Consider the following 19,944-nt stretch of genomic DNA (forward strand, 5'->3'; position numbering starts at 1 on the left):
ATCCATTAACACTCCCTAAGCCTCTCCACCAACACACCCTCCCAAGCCTCTCCACCAACACACTCGTCCCAAGCCTCTCGACCAACACACCCTCCCAAGCCTCTGCACCAACACACACTCCCAAGCCTCTCCACCAACACACACTTTCAAGCCTCTCCACCAACACACCCTCCCAAGCCTCTCCACCAATACACCCTCCCAAGCCTCTCCACCAACTCGCCCTCCCAAACCTCTCCACCAACACACCCACCCAAGCCTCTCCATTAACACTCCCTTCCAAAGCCTCTCCACCAACACACCCTCCCAAGCCTCTGCACCAACACTCTCGTCCCAAGCCTCTCGATCAACACACCCTCCCAAGCCTCTTCACCAACACACACTCCCAAGCCTTTCCACCTACACACCCTCCCAAGACTCTCCACATACACACCCTCCCAAGCCTCTCCACCAACACACCCTCCCATGCCTCGCTACCAACACATCCTGAAAAGCCTCTCCACCAACACATCCACGCAAGCCTCTCCACCAACACACCCTCCCATGCCTCGCTACCAACACATCCTGAAAAGCCTCTCCACCAACACATCCACCCAAGCCTCTCCACCAACACACCTTTTCAAGCCTCTCCACCAGCACACCCTCGCGAGCCTCTCCACCAACACACCCTCCCAAGCCTCTCCACCAACACATCCTCCCAAGCCTCTCCACCAACACATCCTGCAAAGCCTCTCCACCAACACATCCTCCCAGGCCTCTCCACCAACTCACCCTCCTTAGCTTCTCCACCAACTCACCCTCCCAAGCTTCTCCACCAACTCCCCCTCCCAAGCCTCTCCACCAACTCACCCTCCCAAGCCTCTCCACCAGCACACTCTCCCAAGCCTGTCCTTCAACACATCCTACCAAGCCTCTCCACCAACACATCCTCCCATGCCTCTCCACCAACACATCCTGCAAAGCCTCTCCACCAACACATCCTCCCAAGCCTCTCCACCAACTCACCCTCCTTAGCTTCTCCACCAACTCACCCTCCCAAGCTTCTCCACCAACTCCCCCTCCAAGCCTCTCCACCAACTCACCCTCCCAAGCCTCTCCACCAGCACACTCTCCCAAGCCTCTCCATCAACACAACCTCCCAAGCCTCTCCACCAACACACCTTTTCAAGCCTCTCCACCAACTCACCCTCCCAAGCCTCTCCACTAACACACCCTCCCAAGCCTCTTCATCAACGCACCCTCCCAAACCTCTCCACGAACTCACCCTCCCAAGCCTCTCCACCAGCACACCCTGCCAAACCTCTCCACCAACTCACCCTCCCAAGCCTCTCCACCAGCACACCCTGCCAAGCCTCTTCACCAGCACACCCTGCAATCCTCTCCACCAACGCACCCTCCCAAACCTCTCCACCAACTCACCTTCCCAAGCCTCTCCACCGGCACACCCTGCCAAGCCTCTACACCAACTCACCCTCCCAAGCCTCTCCACCAGCACACCCTCGCAAGCCTCTCGACCAACTGACCATCCGATGCCTCTCCAGGAGCACACTCTCCCAAGCCTCTCCACCAACACACGCGCCCAAGCCTCTCCACGAACTCCCCCTTCCAAGCCTCTCCACCAGGACACCTTCCAAGCCTCTCCACCAGAACACCCTCCAAAGCCTCTCCACCAACTCACCCTCCAAAGGCTATGCACCAACTCACCCTCCCAATCCTCTCCTGCAGGACACCCTCCCGAGCCTCTCCACCAACATACCTTCCCAAGCCTCTCCACCAACTCACCTTCCCAAGTCTCTCCACCAGCACACCCTCCAAAGCCTCTCCACCAACTGACCCTTCCAAGCCTCTGCACCAACTCACCCTGGCAAGCCTCTCCACCAACTCACCCTCCCAAGACTCCACCAACTAACCCTCTTAAGCCTGTCCACCAACACACTTTCTCAAGCCTGTCCACAAACTCACCCTCCCAAGCCTCTCCACCAATACATCCTCCCAAGCCTCTCCACCAACACATCCTCCCAAGCCTCTCCACGAACACACCCTCCCAAGTATCTCCACCAACTTACCCTCCAAAGCCTCTCCACCAACACACCCTCCCAAGCCTTTCCACCAACACACCCTCCTAAGCCTCTCCACCAACTCACCCTCCCAAGCCCCTCCACCAAGACACCCTCCCCAGCCACTCCACCAACACACCCGTTCAAGTCTCTCCACCAACACTCCCTCCCAAGCCTCTCCTCCAACAAACCCTCCCAAGCCTCTCCACCAACACACCCTCCCAAGCCTATCCATTAACACTCCCTAAGCCTCTCCACCAACACACCCTCCCAAGCCTCTCCACCAACACACTCGTCCCAAGCCTCTCGACCAACACACCCTCCCGAGCCTCTCCACCAACACACCCTCCCATGCCTCTCCCCAACACATCCTCCCAAGCCTCTCCACCAACACATCCTCATAAGCCTCTCCACCAACTCACCCTCCTTAGCTCCTCCACCAACTCACCCTCCCAAGCTTCTCCACCAACTCCCCATCACAAGCCTCTCCACCAACTCACCCTCCCAAGCCTCTCCACCAGCTCACCCACCAAAGCCGCTCCACCAACACACCCTCCCAAGCCTCTGCACCAACACACACTCCCAAGCCTTTCCACCTACACACCCTCCCAAGACTCTCCACATACACACCCTTCCATGCCTCTCCACCAACACATCCTCCAAAGCCTCTCCACCAACACATCCTCCCAAGCCTCTCCACCAACTCACCCTCCTTAGCTTTTCCACCAACTCACCCTCCCAAGCTTCTCCAAAAACTCCCCCTCCCAAGCCTCTCCACCAACTCACCCTCCCAAGCCTCTCCACCAGCTCACCCACCCAAGCCTCTCCACCAAATCACCCTCCCGAGCCTCTCCACCAACACTCCCTCCGAAGCCTCTCCACCAACTCACCCACCCAACCCACTCCACCAACACATCCTCCCAAGCCTCTTCACCAACTCACCCTCCCAAGCCTCTCCACCAACACTCCCTCCCAAGCTTCTCCACCAACTCACCCACCCAAGCCTCTCCACCAACACATCCTCCCAATTCTCTCCACCAACTCACCCTCCCAAGCCTCTCCACCAACACTCCCTCCCAAGCTTCTCCACCAACTCACCCACCCAAGCCTCTCCACCAACACATCCTCCCAAGCCTCTCCACCAATTCACCGTCCCAAGCCTCTTCACCAACTCACCCTCCCAAGCCTCTCCACCAACACTCACTCGCAAGCCTCTCCACCAACTCACCCACCCAAGCCTCTCCACCAACACATCCTCCCAAGCCTCTCCACCAACTCACCCTCCCGAGCCTCTCCACCAACTCACCCTCACAAGCCTCTCCACCAGCACATCCTCCCAAGCCTCTCCACCAGCACACCCTCCCAAGCCTTTCCACCAACTCACACTCCCAAGCCTCTGCACCAACATTCCCTCCCAAACTCTCCACCAGCACACCCTCCCAAGCCTCTCCACCAGCACACCCTCCCAAGCCTCTCCACCAACACACCCTCCCAAGCTTCTCCTCCTGCACACCCTCCCAAGCCTCTCCACCAGCACACCATCCAAAGCCTCTCCACCAGCACACCCTCCCAAGCCACTCCACCAACTCACTCTCCCAAGCCTCTCCACCAACATACCCTCCCAAGCCTCTCCACCAACTCACCCTCCCAAGCCTCTACACCAACTCACCCTCCCAATCCTCTCCACCAGCACACCCTCTCAAGCCTCTCCACCAACTCACCCTCCCAAGCCTCTCCACCAACATACCCTCCCAAGCCTCTCCACCAACTCACCCTCCCAAGCCTCTCCACCAGCACACCCTCCCAAGCCTCTCCACCAGGACACCCTCCCAAGCCTTTCCACCAACTCACCCTCCCAAGCCTGTCCTCCAACATACCCCCAAAGCCTCTCCACCAACTCACCCTCCAAGCCTCTCCACCAGCACACCCTCCCAAGCCTTTCCACCAACTCACCCTCCCAAGCCTCTCCACCAACATACTCTCCCAAGCCTCTCCACCAGCGCACCCTCCCAAGCCTCTCCACTAGCACACCCTCCCAAGCCTCTCCACCAACACACCCTCTCAAGCTTCCTCACCTGCACACCCTCCCAAGCCTCTCCACCAACTCACCCTCCCAAGCTTTTCCACCAACTCTCCCTCCCAAGCCTCTCCACCAGCACACCCTCCCAAGCCTCTCCACCAACACTCCCTCCCAAGCTTCTCCACCTGCACACCCTCCCAAGCCTCTCCACCAGCACACCATCCCAAGCCAATCCACCAGCACATCCTCCCAAGCCTCTCCACCAACCAATCCAACATCTCTTCAGACTTCCAAACAAAACTGTGTCTGGAAACATAATCAACTGTAATTCACTTAAATGGCCCCAAACATCCATCTCCCCAGGAACTCCATAATTCACTTAAAAGGCCCCAAACATTCATCACCCCAGGCACGCCATAATTCACTTAAATGGCCCCAAACATTCATCACCCCAGGCACTCCATAATTCACTTAAATGGCCCCAAACATTCATCACCCCAGGCACTCCATAATTCACTTAAATGGCCCCAAACATTCATCTCCCCAGGCACTCCATAATTCACTTAAATGGCCCCAAACATTCATTACCCCAGGCACTCCATAATTCACTTAAATGGCCCCAAACATTCATCACCCCACGCACTCCATAATTCACTTAAATGGCCCCAAACATTCATCACCCCAGGCACTCCATAATTCACTTAAATGGCACCAAACATTCATCACCCCAGGCACTCCATAATTCACTTAAATGGCCCCAAACATTCATCACCCCAGGCACTCCATAGTTCACTTAAATGGCCCCAAACATTCATCACCCCAGGCACTCCATAATTCACTTAAATGGCCCCAAACATTCATCACCCCAGGCACTCCATAATTCACTTAAATGGCCCCAAACATTCATCACCCCAGGCACTCCATAATTCACTTAGATGGCGCCACACATTCATCTCCCCAGGCACTCCATAATTCACTTAGATGGCGCCAAACATCCATCTCCCCAGGCACTCCATAATTCACTTAGATGGCGCCAAACATTCATCTCCCCAGGTGCTCCATAATTCACTTAAATGGCCCCAAACATTCATCACCCCAGGCACTCCATAATTCACTTAAATGGCCCCAAACATTCATCACCCCAGGCACTCCATAATTCACTTAAATGGCCCCAAACATTCATCACCCCAGGCACTCCATAATTCACTTAAATGGCCCCAAACATTCATCACCCCAGGCACTCCGTAATTCACTTAAATGGCCCCAAACATTCATCACCCCAGGCACTCCATAATTCACTTAAATGGCCCCAAACATTCATCACCCCAGGCACTCCATAATTCACTTAAATGGCCCCAAACATTCATCTCCCCAGGCACTCCATAATTCACTTAAATGGCCCCAAACATTCATCTCCCCAGGCACTCCATAATTCACTTAAATGGCCCCAAACATTCATCACCCCAGGCACTCCATAATTCACTTAAATGGCGCCAAACATTCATCTCCCTAGGCACTCCATAATTCACTTAAATGGCGCCAAACATTCATCTCCCCAGGCACTCCATAATTCACTTAAATGGCGCCAAACATTCATCTCCCCAGGCACTCCATAATTCACTTAAATGGCGCCACACATCCATCTCCCCAGGCACTCCATAATTCACTTAAATGGCGCCAAACATTCATCTCCCCAGGCACTCCATAATTCACTTAAATGGCCCCAAACATTCATCTCCCCAGGCACTCCATAATTCACTTAAATGGCCCCAAACATTCATCACCCCAGGCACTCCATAATTCACTTAAATGGCGCCAAACATTCATCTCCCCAGGCACTCCATAATTCACTTAAATGGCGCCAAACATTCATCTCCCCAGGCACTCCATAATTCACTTAAATGGCGCCAAACATTCATCTCCCCAGGCACTCCATAATTCACTTAAATGGCGCCACACATCCATCTCCCCAGGCACTCCATAATTCACTTAAATGGCGCCAAACATTCATCTCCCCAGGCACTCCATAATTCACTTAAATGGCGCCAAACATTCATCTCCCCAGGCACTCCATAATTCACTTAAATGGCGCCAAACATTCATCTCCCCAGGCACTCCATAATTCACTTAAATGGCCCCAAACATTCATCTCCCCAGGCACTCCATAATTCACTTAAATGGCGCCAAACATTCATCTCCCTAGGCACTCCATAATTCACTTAAATGGCGCCAAACATTCATCTCCCCAGGCACTCCATAATTCACTTAAATGGCGCCAAACATTCATCTCCCCAGGCACTCCATAATTCACTTAAATGGCGCCACACATCCATCTCCCCAGGCACTCCATAATTCACTTAAATGGCGCCAAACATTCATCTCCCCAGGCACTCCATAATTCACTTAAATGGCCCCAAACATTCATCTCCCCAGGCACTCCATAATTCACTTAAATGGCCCCAAACATTCATCACCCCAGGCACTCCATAATTCACTTAAATGGCGCCAAACATTCATCTCCCCAGGCACTCCATAATTCACTTAAATGGCGCCAAACATTCATCTCCCCAGGCACTCCATAATTCACTTAAATGGCGCCAAACATTCATCTCCCCAGGCACTCCATAATTCACTTAAATGGCGCCACACATCCATCTCCCCAGGCACTCCATAATTCACTTAAATGGCGCCAAACATTCATCTCCCCAGGCACTCCATAATTCACTTAAATGGCGCCATTCACATGGCCCCAAACATCTCCCCAGGCACTCCATAATTCACTTAAATGGCGCCAAACATTCATCTCCCCAGGCACTCCATAATTCACTTAAATGGCGCCAAACATTCATCTCCCCAGGCACTCCATAATTCACTTAAATGGCGCCACACATCCATCTCCCCAGGCACTCCATAATTCACTTAAATGGCGCCAAACATTCATCTCCCCAGGCACTCCATAATTCACTTAAATGGCGCCAAACATTCATCTCCCCAGGCACTCCATAATTCACTTAAATGGCGCCAAACATTCATCTCCCCAGGCACTCCATAATTCACTTAAATGGCCCCAAACATTCATCTCCCCAGGCACTCCATAATTCACTTAAATGGCCCCAAACATTCATCTCCCCAGGTGCTCCGAACTACTGTGTCTTCATCAATAATTATTCTCTCACTTGGATCATAACCTCCTCCGTCACATTCATTCGCTTAACAATTTCTCACATTTTTCTTTCCTCTGCTCTTCTCTTACTTCTTCGTCCACAAACACTTATAATCTACCACATTCCATCTTTATCCTCTCATAATTCCTTATTTCAAACTTTTATTTCCTCTTCACAATTGTTCCGTGAATATTATATCATTATTTCTCTATCTCTAGATCCCTCGGATTTATACAACCTAATCTCATTTTCTAATTCCCTCTGAAACTGCTCCACCACTTTTAATTTTCTCTTACTACTCTAACATTCTGCTTCTTTTAATTCATAACAATAACACTCAGCTCTTATCATTACTCTCACTCAAAAATCTGACTAAAATTTCTTTCTCTGTCTCGTTTAGTAATATATGAGGCGTTACTAATCTTTTTCTCCCAGGTTTCCAGTCGCCTTCTGTGACGCGTATGATTCTCGATTCATGTATTCTAACCCACACATCCCTGAAACACTCGCCTGAAGACAAGACAAAAATATAATCGATTATTTTTATAAGCTTTTCCTTCAGACTGAATAAAAATTTAGAAATAAATCCTGTACATAATGTAACATTGCACCAAATATCAATTCTTACAGGTGTTGTCTGTGTTCACTGAGGAGTAAGTTGGTACTGGATCTTAGTACTCGAGAAGGTTAAGTCTGATACCACCTTTAAGAAAAAGGACAAAATCACACCTACAAAACTAAATAGATTATGAGTTTGAAGCTTATCAGAATAGTCATTCACGAGTTTTCGCCTTGAAATCACGAATCACAATTTTCCAATTTATATGAAATTTGGGATTAACTTCTAAAAAAAATCCTGACATCAATGTGATTCATTCTTTGTTAGATACATCAACTTTAACAGTTAATCACAGCTTCCATTTACAGGTTACCAAAATTAATAATCCCCATTTAAAAAAATAGTGAATTGTTTTGACATAGAGTTTAAACCATCGTTTGTGTAGACTGAACAAGACGAGTAATTTAAAATTTATTCCAAGAAATTATTTACCTCACCTTTAATAATAAATACGAAGATTGGCTCCTAGTGAGACCATAATAATTCAATTTTTTTTTTTTCAAATGTGATAAACAATGTTGAAAATTTGAGCCTGATCACGAGAGATATTCTCAAGTTGTGGGAATTAATTCTGGGACACTTGTTGAGGGACCGATGTCACGAGTGATGTACTGATAAACTATCATAATTTATAGTTTACCTGGAGAGGGTATCGGGGGGGGGTCAACGCCCCCGCGACTCAGAGACCAGGCCTTATGGTGGATGAGGGTCTGATCAACCAGGCTGTTATTGATGACCGCACACAAACTGACGTGCGAACCACAGCCCGGTTGGTCAGGCACTGACATTAAGTGCCTGTCCAGTGCCCTCTTGAAGACAGTCAGGGGTATATTGGTAATCCCCCTTATGTATGCTGGGAGGCAGTTGAACAGTCTTGGACCCCGGATACTACAGGAAGATATTTTTTTCACCACTAGAGTCAAACAGAAGATAAGATAAGATAAGATTTCGTTCGGATTTTTAACCCCGGAGGGTTAGCCACCCAGGATAACCCAAGAAAGTCAGTGCGTCATCGAGGACTGTCTAACTTATTTCCATTGGGGTCCTTAATCTTGTCCCCCAGGATGCGACCCACACCAGTCGACTAACACCCAGGTACCTATTTGCTGCTAGGTGAACAGGACAACAGGTGTAAGGAAACGTGTCGATATGTTTCCACCCGCCGGGAATCGAACCCGGGCCCTCCGTGTGTGAAGCGGGAGCTTTAGCCACCAGGCCACCGGGCCACCTCTCGCCTCATAAGAAAAGTGAGAAAGTCAGCTGTATGAGGATAAGGGAGAAATTAGAAGTTTTCTAATCAATGACAGAGGATATTTCAGCCTCATGGAAGAGGATGTCTTAGACAAATTAGATTATGTATCAACTATTATAGATGTCTTAGCTCTGGCAGGGAATGTTTTGGTAACGATAGAGAATGTCTCACCTATCGTTTATGTCTCAAATGATGAGGTCGAATATATATATATTTCGTATTAGAGCAGACACTTATCTCTGAGGGTAGAACTTTTCCATACATCATGTATATAACTGCCTACTAACTCCAGTGTTCTTATTCCACAGATCAAACAAAAGTTGCAGACCTACAATATTAACACTAAGAATTTTGACAAAATCGATCACTCTGTGTGTATTCGTCGTGATGATTCTGACCTCAACATCAACATTGATGAAGATACATTTAAGAAGTTGATAAGTGGTGCTTCAGAAAGCTTCCAGACTGTTGCTACCCAGGTGGGCGGAGACGCTATGTTTTTCACCATTGTCTTTTTGTAAAAAAAAAATATTCTTGTGTTCTTCCAGCATCTTTAATCATAATTAGTGCAAAAAAAAAAAGGCTGTATATGTAATATATAGTATTTGCAGTAACTTAAGTTGGTTGTCAAAAGTAAACTTTTTATATAAGAAAATTGAATGAAGATCTAGAAGCGTAGCTTGAGGAAATGATAATAAAATTATTGCTTTTATTAACACCAACCTGCAAAGTAGAGATAAAACTAGACTGTACTCAAAATTATCAATATGCTAAAATATATTTGTATATATTTTTATATTTTTGAACATGGAATGTTGTAGATAATTAAGTAAAAACAAGAAAATTATTTCATGAGTACAGTGGCAGAATATTTGTTTACGTCTCCTCTTATATAACTACTGATAAACTTTGTCCATATATAAATATGGAGTTGTTGTCTTCCCTCATCTAACTATTGGGTAAATATATCTTTCTTCTTATATTTAAATGATAGTAAAGTCTTCCTTTATATAATTAAGAGGGGTGCTTGAAGTGGTAAAGAGGTTATCGGTCTGAGGAATTAGACCTCTTGGTCCTCCTCCTCCGACAGAACCTAATTACCCCCAATCCCCCCTTCCCTACCTCACCCTCCCCATACCCCTCTTTTTCCCCTTTCCTCACCTCTGCCCACCCTTCCCTTGTTTCCCATCCCGTTTGTAGCCTCTGGGGTCCTCCCCCCGGGCATTACAGTTGCTAGGTAGGGGATGGCTTGCCAGGGTTCATCCCACTCCATGAGGTCTCTTGGGGGTGGTGTGGTTTGTGGTGGAATTGGAATTATCTGAAGGTGCTCTGCTCCCTTCCTGGATTTCTGGGAAGTGAGTGGGGTGCCCTTCGGGTAATAGGTGTATCTCCGGAAGCTGTCTGTCGGTTCTGTGAGATGGGAGCCGAAGGGATATGCTTTGTGGCGGGTTTCTGACTGCCCTTTCTTTTGTCTGCCGAAGTAGTTCGGTAGACGTGAGGCTGCTAACCTGGAGCCGCTGGTTTACTGGCGTGAAGGGTAGGGTATGGCACAGGTTCCATGCTGCAACTTCACCACCGGTGGGCTCGAGGTCTACTCGAATGAGTGGGGAGCTTTCGGCCCCTCCATGCCTCCTAGTGACTGTCTCTCCACTATCCCTCTTTTTTCTTCTTTCTTTTTTTCTTAAAATAACAAGAAAGGAGATATCACAGAAGAAGCACCTTTATTATGGAGTCTTTGGCCAGTGAAACCCTTCCTCCTCCCAGACTCCTTTCTGATCCCACACCCTGTTCTGACCCTGCTTCGTTATCAATCCATTCTCTCAACTCTTCTGATACCCCTGTACCTTCTACCAGTGACGCTTCATTACCTGCTTCAGGGGCTGCAGCGTCACCCATTTTCATTCATGCCACTGCTTCTAGTACGCCTTTCATACTGCCTCCGACTTCCCCGAATAAGGTGCGACTGTTTTCGGATCGCCCGCCTCCCTCAGGTCAGACTGCCCATGGTACTACTCCTAAACGTCCAAGACAACCTACTGACGACAGTTCATCGATAATCGCTCAAAAACGACCTATGTGACTCTCACTACCTTTGCATACTGGGATATCCAGTAAGCAATGGACGAAACTCTTTTCTTTACAGACGACGTCTCAAACCAATTATCTTTCTCATCATGGAATTGGTAAAACTCTTTTACGGCACATTGGCCAAAATATATCCTTCCACACTCTTCAGAGCAAGCTCATTCTTTCTCCCGCATCACTTTGATAGATGACATACCAGTCACCGTTCGTAAACATGCTACTCTTAATTCTTGTAGTGGTACTGTGGTCTTGCCACGTACCATTGTACAGAGTGATTTTTTGTCTTGCGGCGATGATATTTTTGAACAATTAGCCCTTCAGAACCTCCCTATTCTTAAGGTAGATACAAACATCCTGCCCGCTCGTGGGCGGAGGTACTTTCTTAGTAACATTGCTCGTTTAACCTTCGACTGCCGTGAACCTCCGTCCTCTGTCTATATCACAGGCTTAGAGGTCCGTCAAGCAGTTCCTACTCCCCAACAATGTCGTAATTGTTGGCATTTTGGGCACCTCGCTAAACACTGCAAATATGCGGCGGAATGCTCGATCTGCAGTGCAGCGGATCATTCCAATACGTCTTGCAGTCTTCCCCCCCTCTTGATTCAATTGCAAGGAACCTCATCCTTCCTTTTCACGCTGTTGCCATGTTTATTGCAATGAACGAAATATCGTTATCTTAAGGAGTGTGAGGGCCTTACACTATGGCAGTCTATCAGCTCCGCCGTCAAGGAAAGCTTCCTTGAGTCCCATATGCTTGGGTAGCCTGAAGACCTCCAACCTCGACAGTCCTCCCGCCTCCCAATCCCTCTACATCCATGTCTTCCAGGGTCGCCCTAGTTTCTAATTCTTTTGTGGTTTTATCCTCTGACATTCCTACCTCCGCACCACTTCCTACTTCTACTTCATCTCGCTCGCTTGATTCTCAGTCTATGAGACCTTGCAGACCTACAATTCCTTCGCATTCATCACCTGTGCAGAATCTATCTTCTACCTCAGAGTCTAGTTCTCACCCCCTTTCCAGCTCTCACACAAAGGTGGAAGTTCACCCCCCCTCATGTAGTCCCCTCTTTCCCTGTTCCCCCCATCTTCCCCCATAGTTACCCTCCAACCTCCTTCCTCTCCTGTTACAATGCTGGATTCTTCTACCTCAACCAATGCATCTATCCAGGTTCATACTCCCTGCCCCTCTCAGACCTCTTTGGTTGCCTCCATAGTTACTCCAACCTTTACTGGCAATGCCTCTCCTGTCTCTGACATCATGGCAACGTCGGCTTCCTTAACAACTGAGACGTTAAACACTATCTACAGCTAAACTGCAGTGACGACACACTTCTTGATATAAATCCCAGTAATCTGTTGCGAGGATCGTGAAATAGAAGGGGTAGAAGGAGGCGCTCCTTCTACCCCTTCTATTTCACGACCCTCGCAACAATCTATTCCTCCTCAATATTCAAATTCTTCCTGCTTACCCGATAAACGTTGCCCCCACATGCTGACTTTACTGTTGATGTTTATTTCTGTACATAATGTCTTTTTTACAATGAAATATTCATGGCTTTAGGGGCAATCAAGGAGAACTCTAAGTGTTACTCTCACAGTTGTTCCCAGTATGTGTTGGGTTACAAGAGCCCAAAATTCGCTCTGTCATTCGCCCCGTTTCAGGCTACGTGCTGTTACACTCTTCTGATCCTTTACCTGACGAATCATTTAATGAAAGTGCACTTCTTGTGCACGTTGATATACTGTATCAACAAGTTTTTGTTCGTTCCCTGCTGCATTATACTGCAGCTCGTATTTATTTACACAGATGGTTTGCAGTTTGCTCTCTTTATTTTTCTCCCTCCCATGCATTCTGTATCTCTGATATCGCATTTTTAATTTTGTCTCTACCACTGCCTATCTTGTTGTTGGATGACTTAAACGCCCACTGTGACTCTCGTGGTGATCAGTTGGAGACTCTTCTCACTTTTCATCCTCTTCATATTTTAAATACTAGTGCTCCTACCCATTTTGACTCTCGTACTCAGTCTCTTTCTTGCATCAATCTTTCTATCTGTTCCTCGCCCATTGCACTTGATTTCGAGTGGTCAATTCTTCCAGATTTACGTGATAGTAATCACTTTCCTATCCTTCTCACTTCTACTACATATACCCAACCATTTTATAACCCTCGTTGGCAATTTGCTCGAGCAGACTGGGACTTAGACTCCCATCTTACCACCTGTTGTGAGGACCTCCTTTCGTCCTCTACTGATGAACTGGCTCACCAATTTTCGACCTTAGTCCTAACTGCGGCAACGCATTCTGTCCCCCAAACTTCGGGTAGGCATTCTCAGACATGCGTACCTTGGTGGTCTCCTACATGCGCCCTTGCAATGTATTTAAAACGTGCTGTGTGGAGCCATTATTAATATAATCGTACTGCAGAGCTTCTGTTGGATTTTAAGCAGGCAAGGGCAGTTGCTCGGCGCGTCATTCACGTCGCTAAACGCACACGTTGGCGAGGCTACGTGTCTACCATTACCTCATGTTCCCCTATGTGCACGATTTGGAAAAAGGTGCAGAAATTGTGTGCTAAGTACACTCTGGACCCAGCTCCTGTTTAGCGGGATGCTGGAGTTGATGTCGCAGAACCTCTAGAAGTTGCCACAGAAATCGGGAACTATCTTGTCCGTATCTCCCAAGGGCTTCACCTCTGTCCCTCATTTATCTCCCTCAACACTGGAAATCGGCTATTGTACTACCGTTTCGCAAACCTGGTGCCTCAGGGCTTGACACCTTCCACTATTGTCCCAGTGCTCTGACCAGTGTAGTCTGCAAGGTGATGGAACGATTGGTGAATAGACATTTGCTGTGGTTCTTAGAGACTCACAATAGCCTTTCCTCTCGCCAATATGGCTTTTGCAAAGGCTTCAGATGCCTTGCTCCACTTAGATATGTATATTCAAAATGCCTTTGCTAAAAACCACTGTCCTTGTGGTCTTTTTTGATCTAGAGAAAGCATATGACACCACTTGGAGGTATAACATTCTAGCCCAAGCTCACTCTTTAGGCCTCCACGGTAATCTACCAAACTTCCTTGCTACTTTCTTGTCCGATAGACATTTTCTGGTCTGTATTGGCGTTTAAAGAACATAAGAAAGGAGGAACACTGCAGCAGGCCTGTTGGCCTATACTAGGCAGGTCGTTTAAAATCCTTTCCACTAACAAAATATTTGCCCAACCCAATTTTCAATGCTATGCAAGTCTCACTCAAATCCAACCCCTCTCACTCATGTATTTATCTAACATAAATTTGAAACTACCCTATTTCCAAACCAATGCTTTCCTATATCCTTTCTAAATCTAAACTTATCCAATTTGAATCCATTATTAGCGAGTTCTTTCTTGAAGGGATATCCTCAAAACCTTATTGTTAATACCCATCTTCCACTTATACACTTCGATCAGGTCTTCCCTCATTCTTCGTCTTACAAGTGAATGTAGTTTAAGAGTCCTCAACCGTTCTTCGTAAGGAAGATTTCTAATGCTATGTATTAATTTGGTCATTCTATGCTGGATGTTTTCTAGCGAATTTATATCCATTCTGTAATATGGAGACCAGAACTGAGCTGCATAATCTAGGTGAGGCCTTACTAATGATGTATAAAGTTGTAAAATAACCGCTGAACTTCTGTTGCTTACACTTCTTGATATAAATCCCAGTAATCTGTTTGCTTTGTTACGTACGCTTAGGCACTGCTGTCTTGGTTTAAGGTTGCTGCTTACCATAACCCCCAAGTCCTTTTCGCAATCTGTATCGCTAAGTTCTACGTTATTTAACTGATAAGTGCTAGGGTTATGGACACTCCCGAGCTTCAGAACCTTGCATTTATCTACACTGAACTGCATCTGCCACTTTTCTGACCAGGAATTGAGTGTCCAAATCGTCCTGAAGTTCCGTGACATCTACGTTTGAATCATTTATCCTACTAGTGATATGAGCAAATTTGCTCATATCACTAGTAATTCCCTCATCAAGGTCATTGATATATATTATAAACAACAACGGGCCCATTTAAGCATGCTCTCTGCTTCCTATTGGTGAGCCGTGACTAAATCCATGACAGCACTTTTTCCCCAATGCCATGAGCTGCCACTTTCTTTAACAGTCTCTGATGTGGTACTATATCAAAAGCCTTACTAAAATCTAAATAAACAATATCGAATTCTTTATCATGATCAACGGCCTCAAAAGCTTTACTGAAGAAGATTAATAAATTAGTTAGGCCTGCTTTCCTCGGACTTTGTACAAGCCGAGGGAGTTCCACAAGGTTGTATCCTCAGCACTACTCTTTTTCTCTTAGTTATGAATGATCTACCTTCCGTTCTTCCTTTATGTTTGTGACTGCTGTAGCTTACTCGGGCACTGACTATCGACTAGTAGCAGCCTCCTTTCAGGTTGTGATAGACCGAGTCTCCCGTTGGACCACTTCTCGTGACTCTAAATTTTTTAGTACGAAAACCCGATTCATTACCTTCACTGCTTATTCCGGATACTCCCTTGTACTTACACGGTTCACGTATTCTGGCATTTGATACGGTCAAGTTTCTGGGCCTGCTCTTTGATCGCCGACTGACGTGGAGACCTCACATTTCTTTAAAGACAACTTGCCATGCTCGGCTAAATCTTCTTAAGGTTCTCGCGCATCATTCATTGGGAGCAGATTGTCGCATTCTCCTCCGTTTGCATTCCACCCTAGTCTTGTCCAAGCTAGATTATGGTGACCAAATCTATTCTGCGGCCTTTCCCGCAACTCTAAGTTAGATCCCATTCATCACCAAGGTCTCTGTCTGTGCCTTGGTGCCTTTCGTTCATCCCCTGTTGAGAGCCTCTATGCAGAAACGAATATTCCATCCTTGTTCGATCGCTATGACTCGCATTGCCTTCACTATTATGTTCGATCTCATGACCTCCACAATCCTTCCATATACAGGATAGTCACTGATGTTAGTAGACATTATTTGTTCGTCACCCCTGTTTACTCCATCCCTTTTTTCTCCGCCTACATTCGCTCTTGTCTTCTCTTCAGTTACCACCTATGTTCATGTAGCATCTCACTTTTCCCTGCCCCCATGGGAAGTTCCAACTGCTCGTGTCTGCTCTTTCACACTGCCATGCACGAAGGCCCAACTACCTACAGTGGATTCCCGCTCTCTTTTTCTTGACCACTTCCGCTTTCATTCTCATTCCATCACAGTGTACACCAATGGTTCTAAGTCTTCTGACGGCGTCGGATTCGCAGCAGTGTTTCCGGACAGTGTCGTGCGAGGGTATTTATTATCCTCGGCTAACATTTTTATGGCTGAATTGTATGCCATTCTTGTAGCACTTATTTATATTGCATCTTTGCCTGTGTGACCATTTGTGGTCGTTTCAGACTCCTTTAGTACTTCACAGGCTTTACAAAAATTTGATGCACCTCACCTCCTAGTTCTTCGTATCTAACTTTGGTTATGCAGTATCTCTAGCAAACATGAAGATATTTTTTTTGTTAGGTCCCTGGTCATGTTGACGTACAGGGCAATAAACAGGCAGACACTGCTGCGAGGTCAGCAGTACATGACCTCCCAGTTTTATATAGAGGTGTTCCACTCAGACTATTTTGCTGAAATTACTACCCACCTTTGCACCCATTGGCAACAACATTGGTCTGATCTGCTCTATAATAAACTTCATTCTATGAAACCGAGTATAGGTTTCTGGCCGTCTTCTTGTCATCAGTGTCAAGGATGGGAGACTACTCTTTCCCATCCTCGCATCGGCCACACTCGTCTTACTCACGGGTATCTCATGGAGAGGCGCCCTGTTCCTCTCTGTGAGAAATGTCAAGTTCCAGTATCTGTTAGCCACATTCTGTTGGACTGTCCACTCTATCAACAAGCACGCAGAATTTACCTCCAACGTTATCTCTGCTCTGCTGCCCTTTCTCTACTTTCCCTTCTTTAATCCGGATTTTCTCTTTGACTTTTTGACAGTGACCGATATACTACACAAACTCTGATGATGATGCCTCTAACACTCTCCTCAGTCCTTTCTACTTTAATCTCTAGCTGCCCTCTACCCCTGCACTATCCTCTACCCCGCTGCACTCCATACCCTAATAATCATCCCTCTCCCTCTTACTACTCATTACCCTTGCATCCTTCCCTGCCCTGCTGCGCTATGATTTAGCGCTTCTTTTTGAATATAACAATTTATCAAAATAATAAATGGCATTACTAAATCTGTCTCCATCTATATTTACATTAATTTTCTTTGGCACTGTTTGGCTGACTGTTATTGCATGTCTAACTTACTAATACACCGAATTACGCTATTGCAGCTGATGACAATCTTTCAGGTGGCGAATGGTGCCAACAACTTCGCTAATACTGTAGTAGACTTCACCAAGCAACTGGGAGCTGTTGAGGACGGCACACAAGGCACCAACGAAGCTATTGTGCTCAATCACGATGCTGAGATCATTGCCTAGCACACTTTGATTTGTTGTAATATGTGTTATATTCATTGCTTAGAGGACTGATATAGAAATATATAGGGAAAACTATGTATAAAATAAATAATAGCTAGGAGAAGGGATTAGAAATAAGCGCTTGATGACGAAAATGCTTAGGAATAAAGTCTAGCTAAACTTACACGAATAAATCACACAAACAATGAAGGTGGAAAAACGCTGCGATGAGAATGAAGTTTTAGAGAACAAGGAAAGAAGAGACATAAATAATTAAGAAAATGATATAAGAAAACCTAGCAACAACTGTTTTCAGCTTGTAATCTGTTTAAAACAAATATAATTTTTTTTTACCATACAATGCACTTTTTTTTGGCCTTTCTCTTAAATTAAATAGTTGAAAATGACTCCAGTCATGAACAGTAAACATTATTGAGGTTATAAAATAAACATGAGTCACGTCAAGTTTAACATTCTTATTGAAGAAAATTTCTGCATGAAGAAACTAACTAAGCTAAATAAATTTAACATTGCCACAAATAAAATATTTTCTTTTGTTTTTAAACCTGAGGAGAAATGTTTGACCAGTAAGATACTGGTGAGCAGGTTCCAGTAAGATACTGGTGAGCAGGTTCCAGTAAGATACTGGTGAGCAGGTTCCAGTAAGATACTGGTGAGCAGAAGGTTCCAGTAAGATACTGGTGAGCAGGTTCCAGTAAGATACTGGTGAGCAGAAGGTTCCAGTAAGATACTGGTGAGCAGAAGGTTCCAGTAAGATACTGGTGAGCAGGTTCCAGTAAGATACTGGTGAGCAGGTTCCAGTAAGATACTGGTGAGCAGGTTCCAGTAAGATACTGGTGAGCAGAAGGTTCCAGTAAGATACTGGTGAGCAGGTTCCAGTAAGATACTGGTGGTAAGACACTGGTGAGCAGGTTCCAGTAAGATACTGGTGAGCAGAAGGTTCCAGTAAGATACTGGTGAGCAGAAGGTTCCAGTAAGATACTGGTGAGCAGGTTCCAGTAAGATACTGGTGAGCAGGTTCCAGTAAGATACTGGTGAGCAGAAGGTTCCAGTAAGATACTGGTGAGCAGAAGGTTCCAGTAAGATACTGGTGAGCAGAAGGTTCCAGTAAGATACTGGTGAGCAGGTTCCAGTAAGATACTGGTAAGCAGAAGGTTCCAGTAAGATACTGGTCCAGTAAGAGAAGGTTCCAGTAAGATACTGGTGAGCAGAAGGTTCCAGTAAGATACTGGTGAGCAGGTTCCAGTAAGATACTGGTGAGCAGAAGGTTCCAGTAAGATACTGGTGAGCAGAAGGTTCCAGTAAGATACTGGTGAGCAGGTTCCAGTAAGATACTGGTGAGCAGGTTCCAGTAAGATACTGGTGAGCAGAAGGTTCCAGTAAGATACTGGTGAGCAGAAGGTTCCAGTAAGATACTGGTGAGCAGAAGGTTCCAGTAAGATACTGGTGAGCAGGTTCCAGTAAGATACTGGTGAGCAGAAGGTTCCAGTAAGATACTGGTGAGGAGAAGGTTCCAGTAAGATACTGGTGAGCAGGTTCCAGTAAGATACTGGTGAGCAGAAGGTTCCAGTAAGATACTGGTGAGCAGGTTCCAGTAAGATACTGGTGAGCAGAAGGTTCCAGTAAGATACTGGTGAGCAGGTTCCAGTAAGATACTGGTGAGCAGAAGGTTCCAGTAAGATACTGGTGAGCAGGTTCCAGTAAGATACTGGTGAGCAGGTTCCAGTAAGATACTGGTGAGCAGGTTCCAGTAAGATACTGGTGAGCAGAAGGTTCCAGTAAGATACTGGTGAGCAGGTTCCAGTAAGATACTGGTGAGCAGAAGGTTCCAGTAAGATACTGGTGAGCAGGTTCCAGTAAGATACTGGTGAGCAGAAGGTTCCAGTAAGATACTGGTGAGCAGGTTCCAGTAAGATACTGGTGAGCAGAAGGTTCCAGTAAGATACTGGTGAGCAGAAGGTTCCAGTAAGATACTGGTGAGCAGGTTCCAGTAAGATACTGGTGAGCAGAAGGTTCCAGTAAGATACTGGTGAGCAGGTTCCAGTGAGATACTGGTGAGCAGAAGGTTCCAGAAAGATACTGGTGAGCAGGTTCCAGTAAGATACTGGTGAGCAGGTTCCAGTAAGATACTGGTGAGCAGGTTCCAGTAAGATACTGGTGAGCAGAAGGTTCCAGTAAGATACTGGTGAGCAGAAGGTTCCAGTAAGACACTGGTGAGCAGAAGGATCCAGTAAG

At 46.6% G+C, this 19,944-nt stretch overlaps 1 protein-coding gene across 2 annotated transcripts in view; it reads left to right on the plus strand.

The window, feature by feature from the left end:
• The window catches only part of LOC128700942 (apolipoprotein D), a 145,319-nt gene extending 127,270 nt beyond the window's left edge, over positions 1 to 18,049 (plus strand). Inside the window, exons 5-6 of one of the 2 annotated variants that reach the window (XM_070080375.1) lie at positions 9,418 to 9,588; positions 17,578 to 18,049. In XM_070080375.1, coding sequence (XP_069936476.1) covers positions 9,418 to 9,588; positions 17,578 to 17,709 — 303 coding nt within the window. In that variant the 3' untranslated portion in view covers positions 17,710 to 18,049. Of the gene's footprint in view, positions 1 to 9,417; positions 9,589 to 17,559 lie in introns of both variants that reach the window. The other variant, XM_070080374.1, reaches the window with a different exon arrangement.
• Positions 18,050 to 19,944: the final 1,895 nt, after the last annotated feature.

This window comes from Cherax quadricarinatus, unplaced genomic scaffold, assembly GCF_038502225.1.
Source record: "Cherax quadricarinatus isolate ZL_2023a unplaced genomic scaffold, ASM3850222v1 Contig365, whole genome shotgun sequence".
Classification (NCBI taxonomy): Eukaryota; Metazoa; Arthropoda; class Malacostraca; order Decapoda; family Parastacidae; genus Cherax; species Cherax quadricarinatus.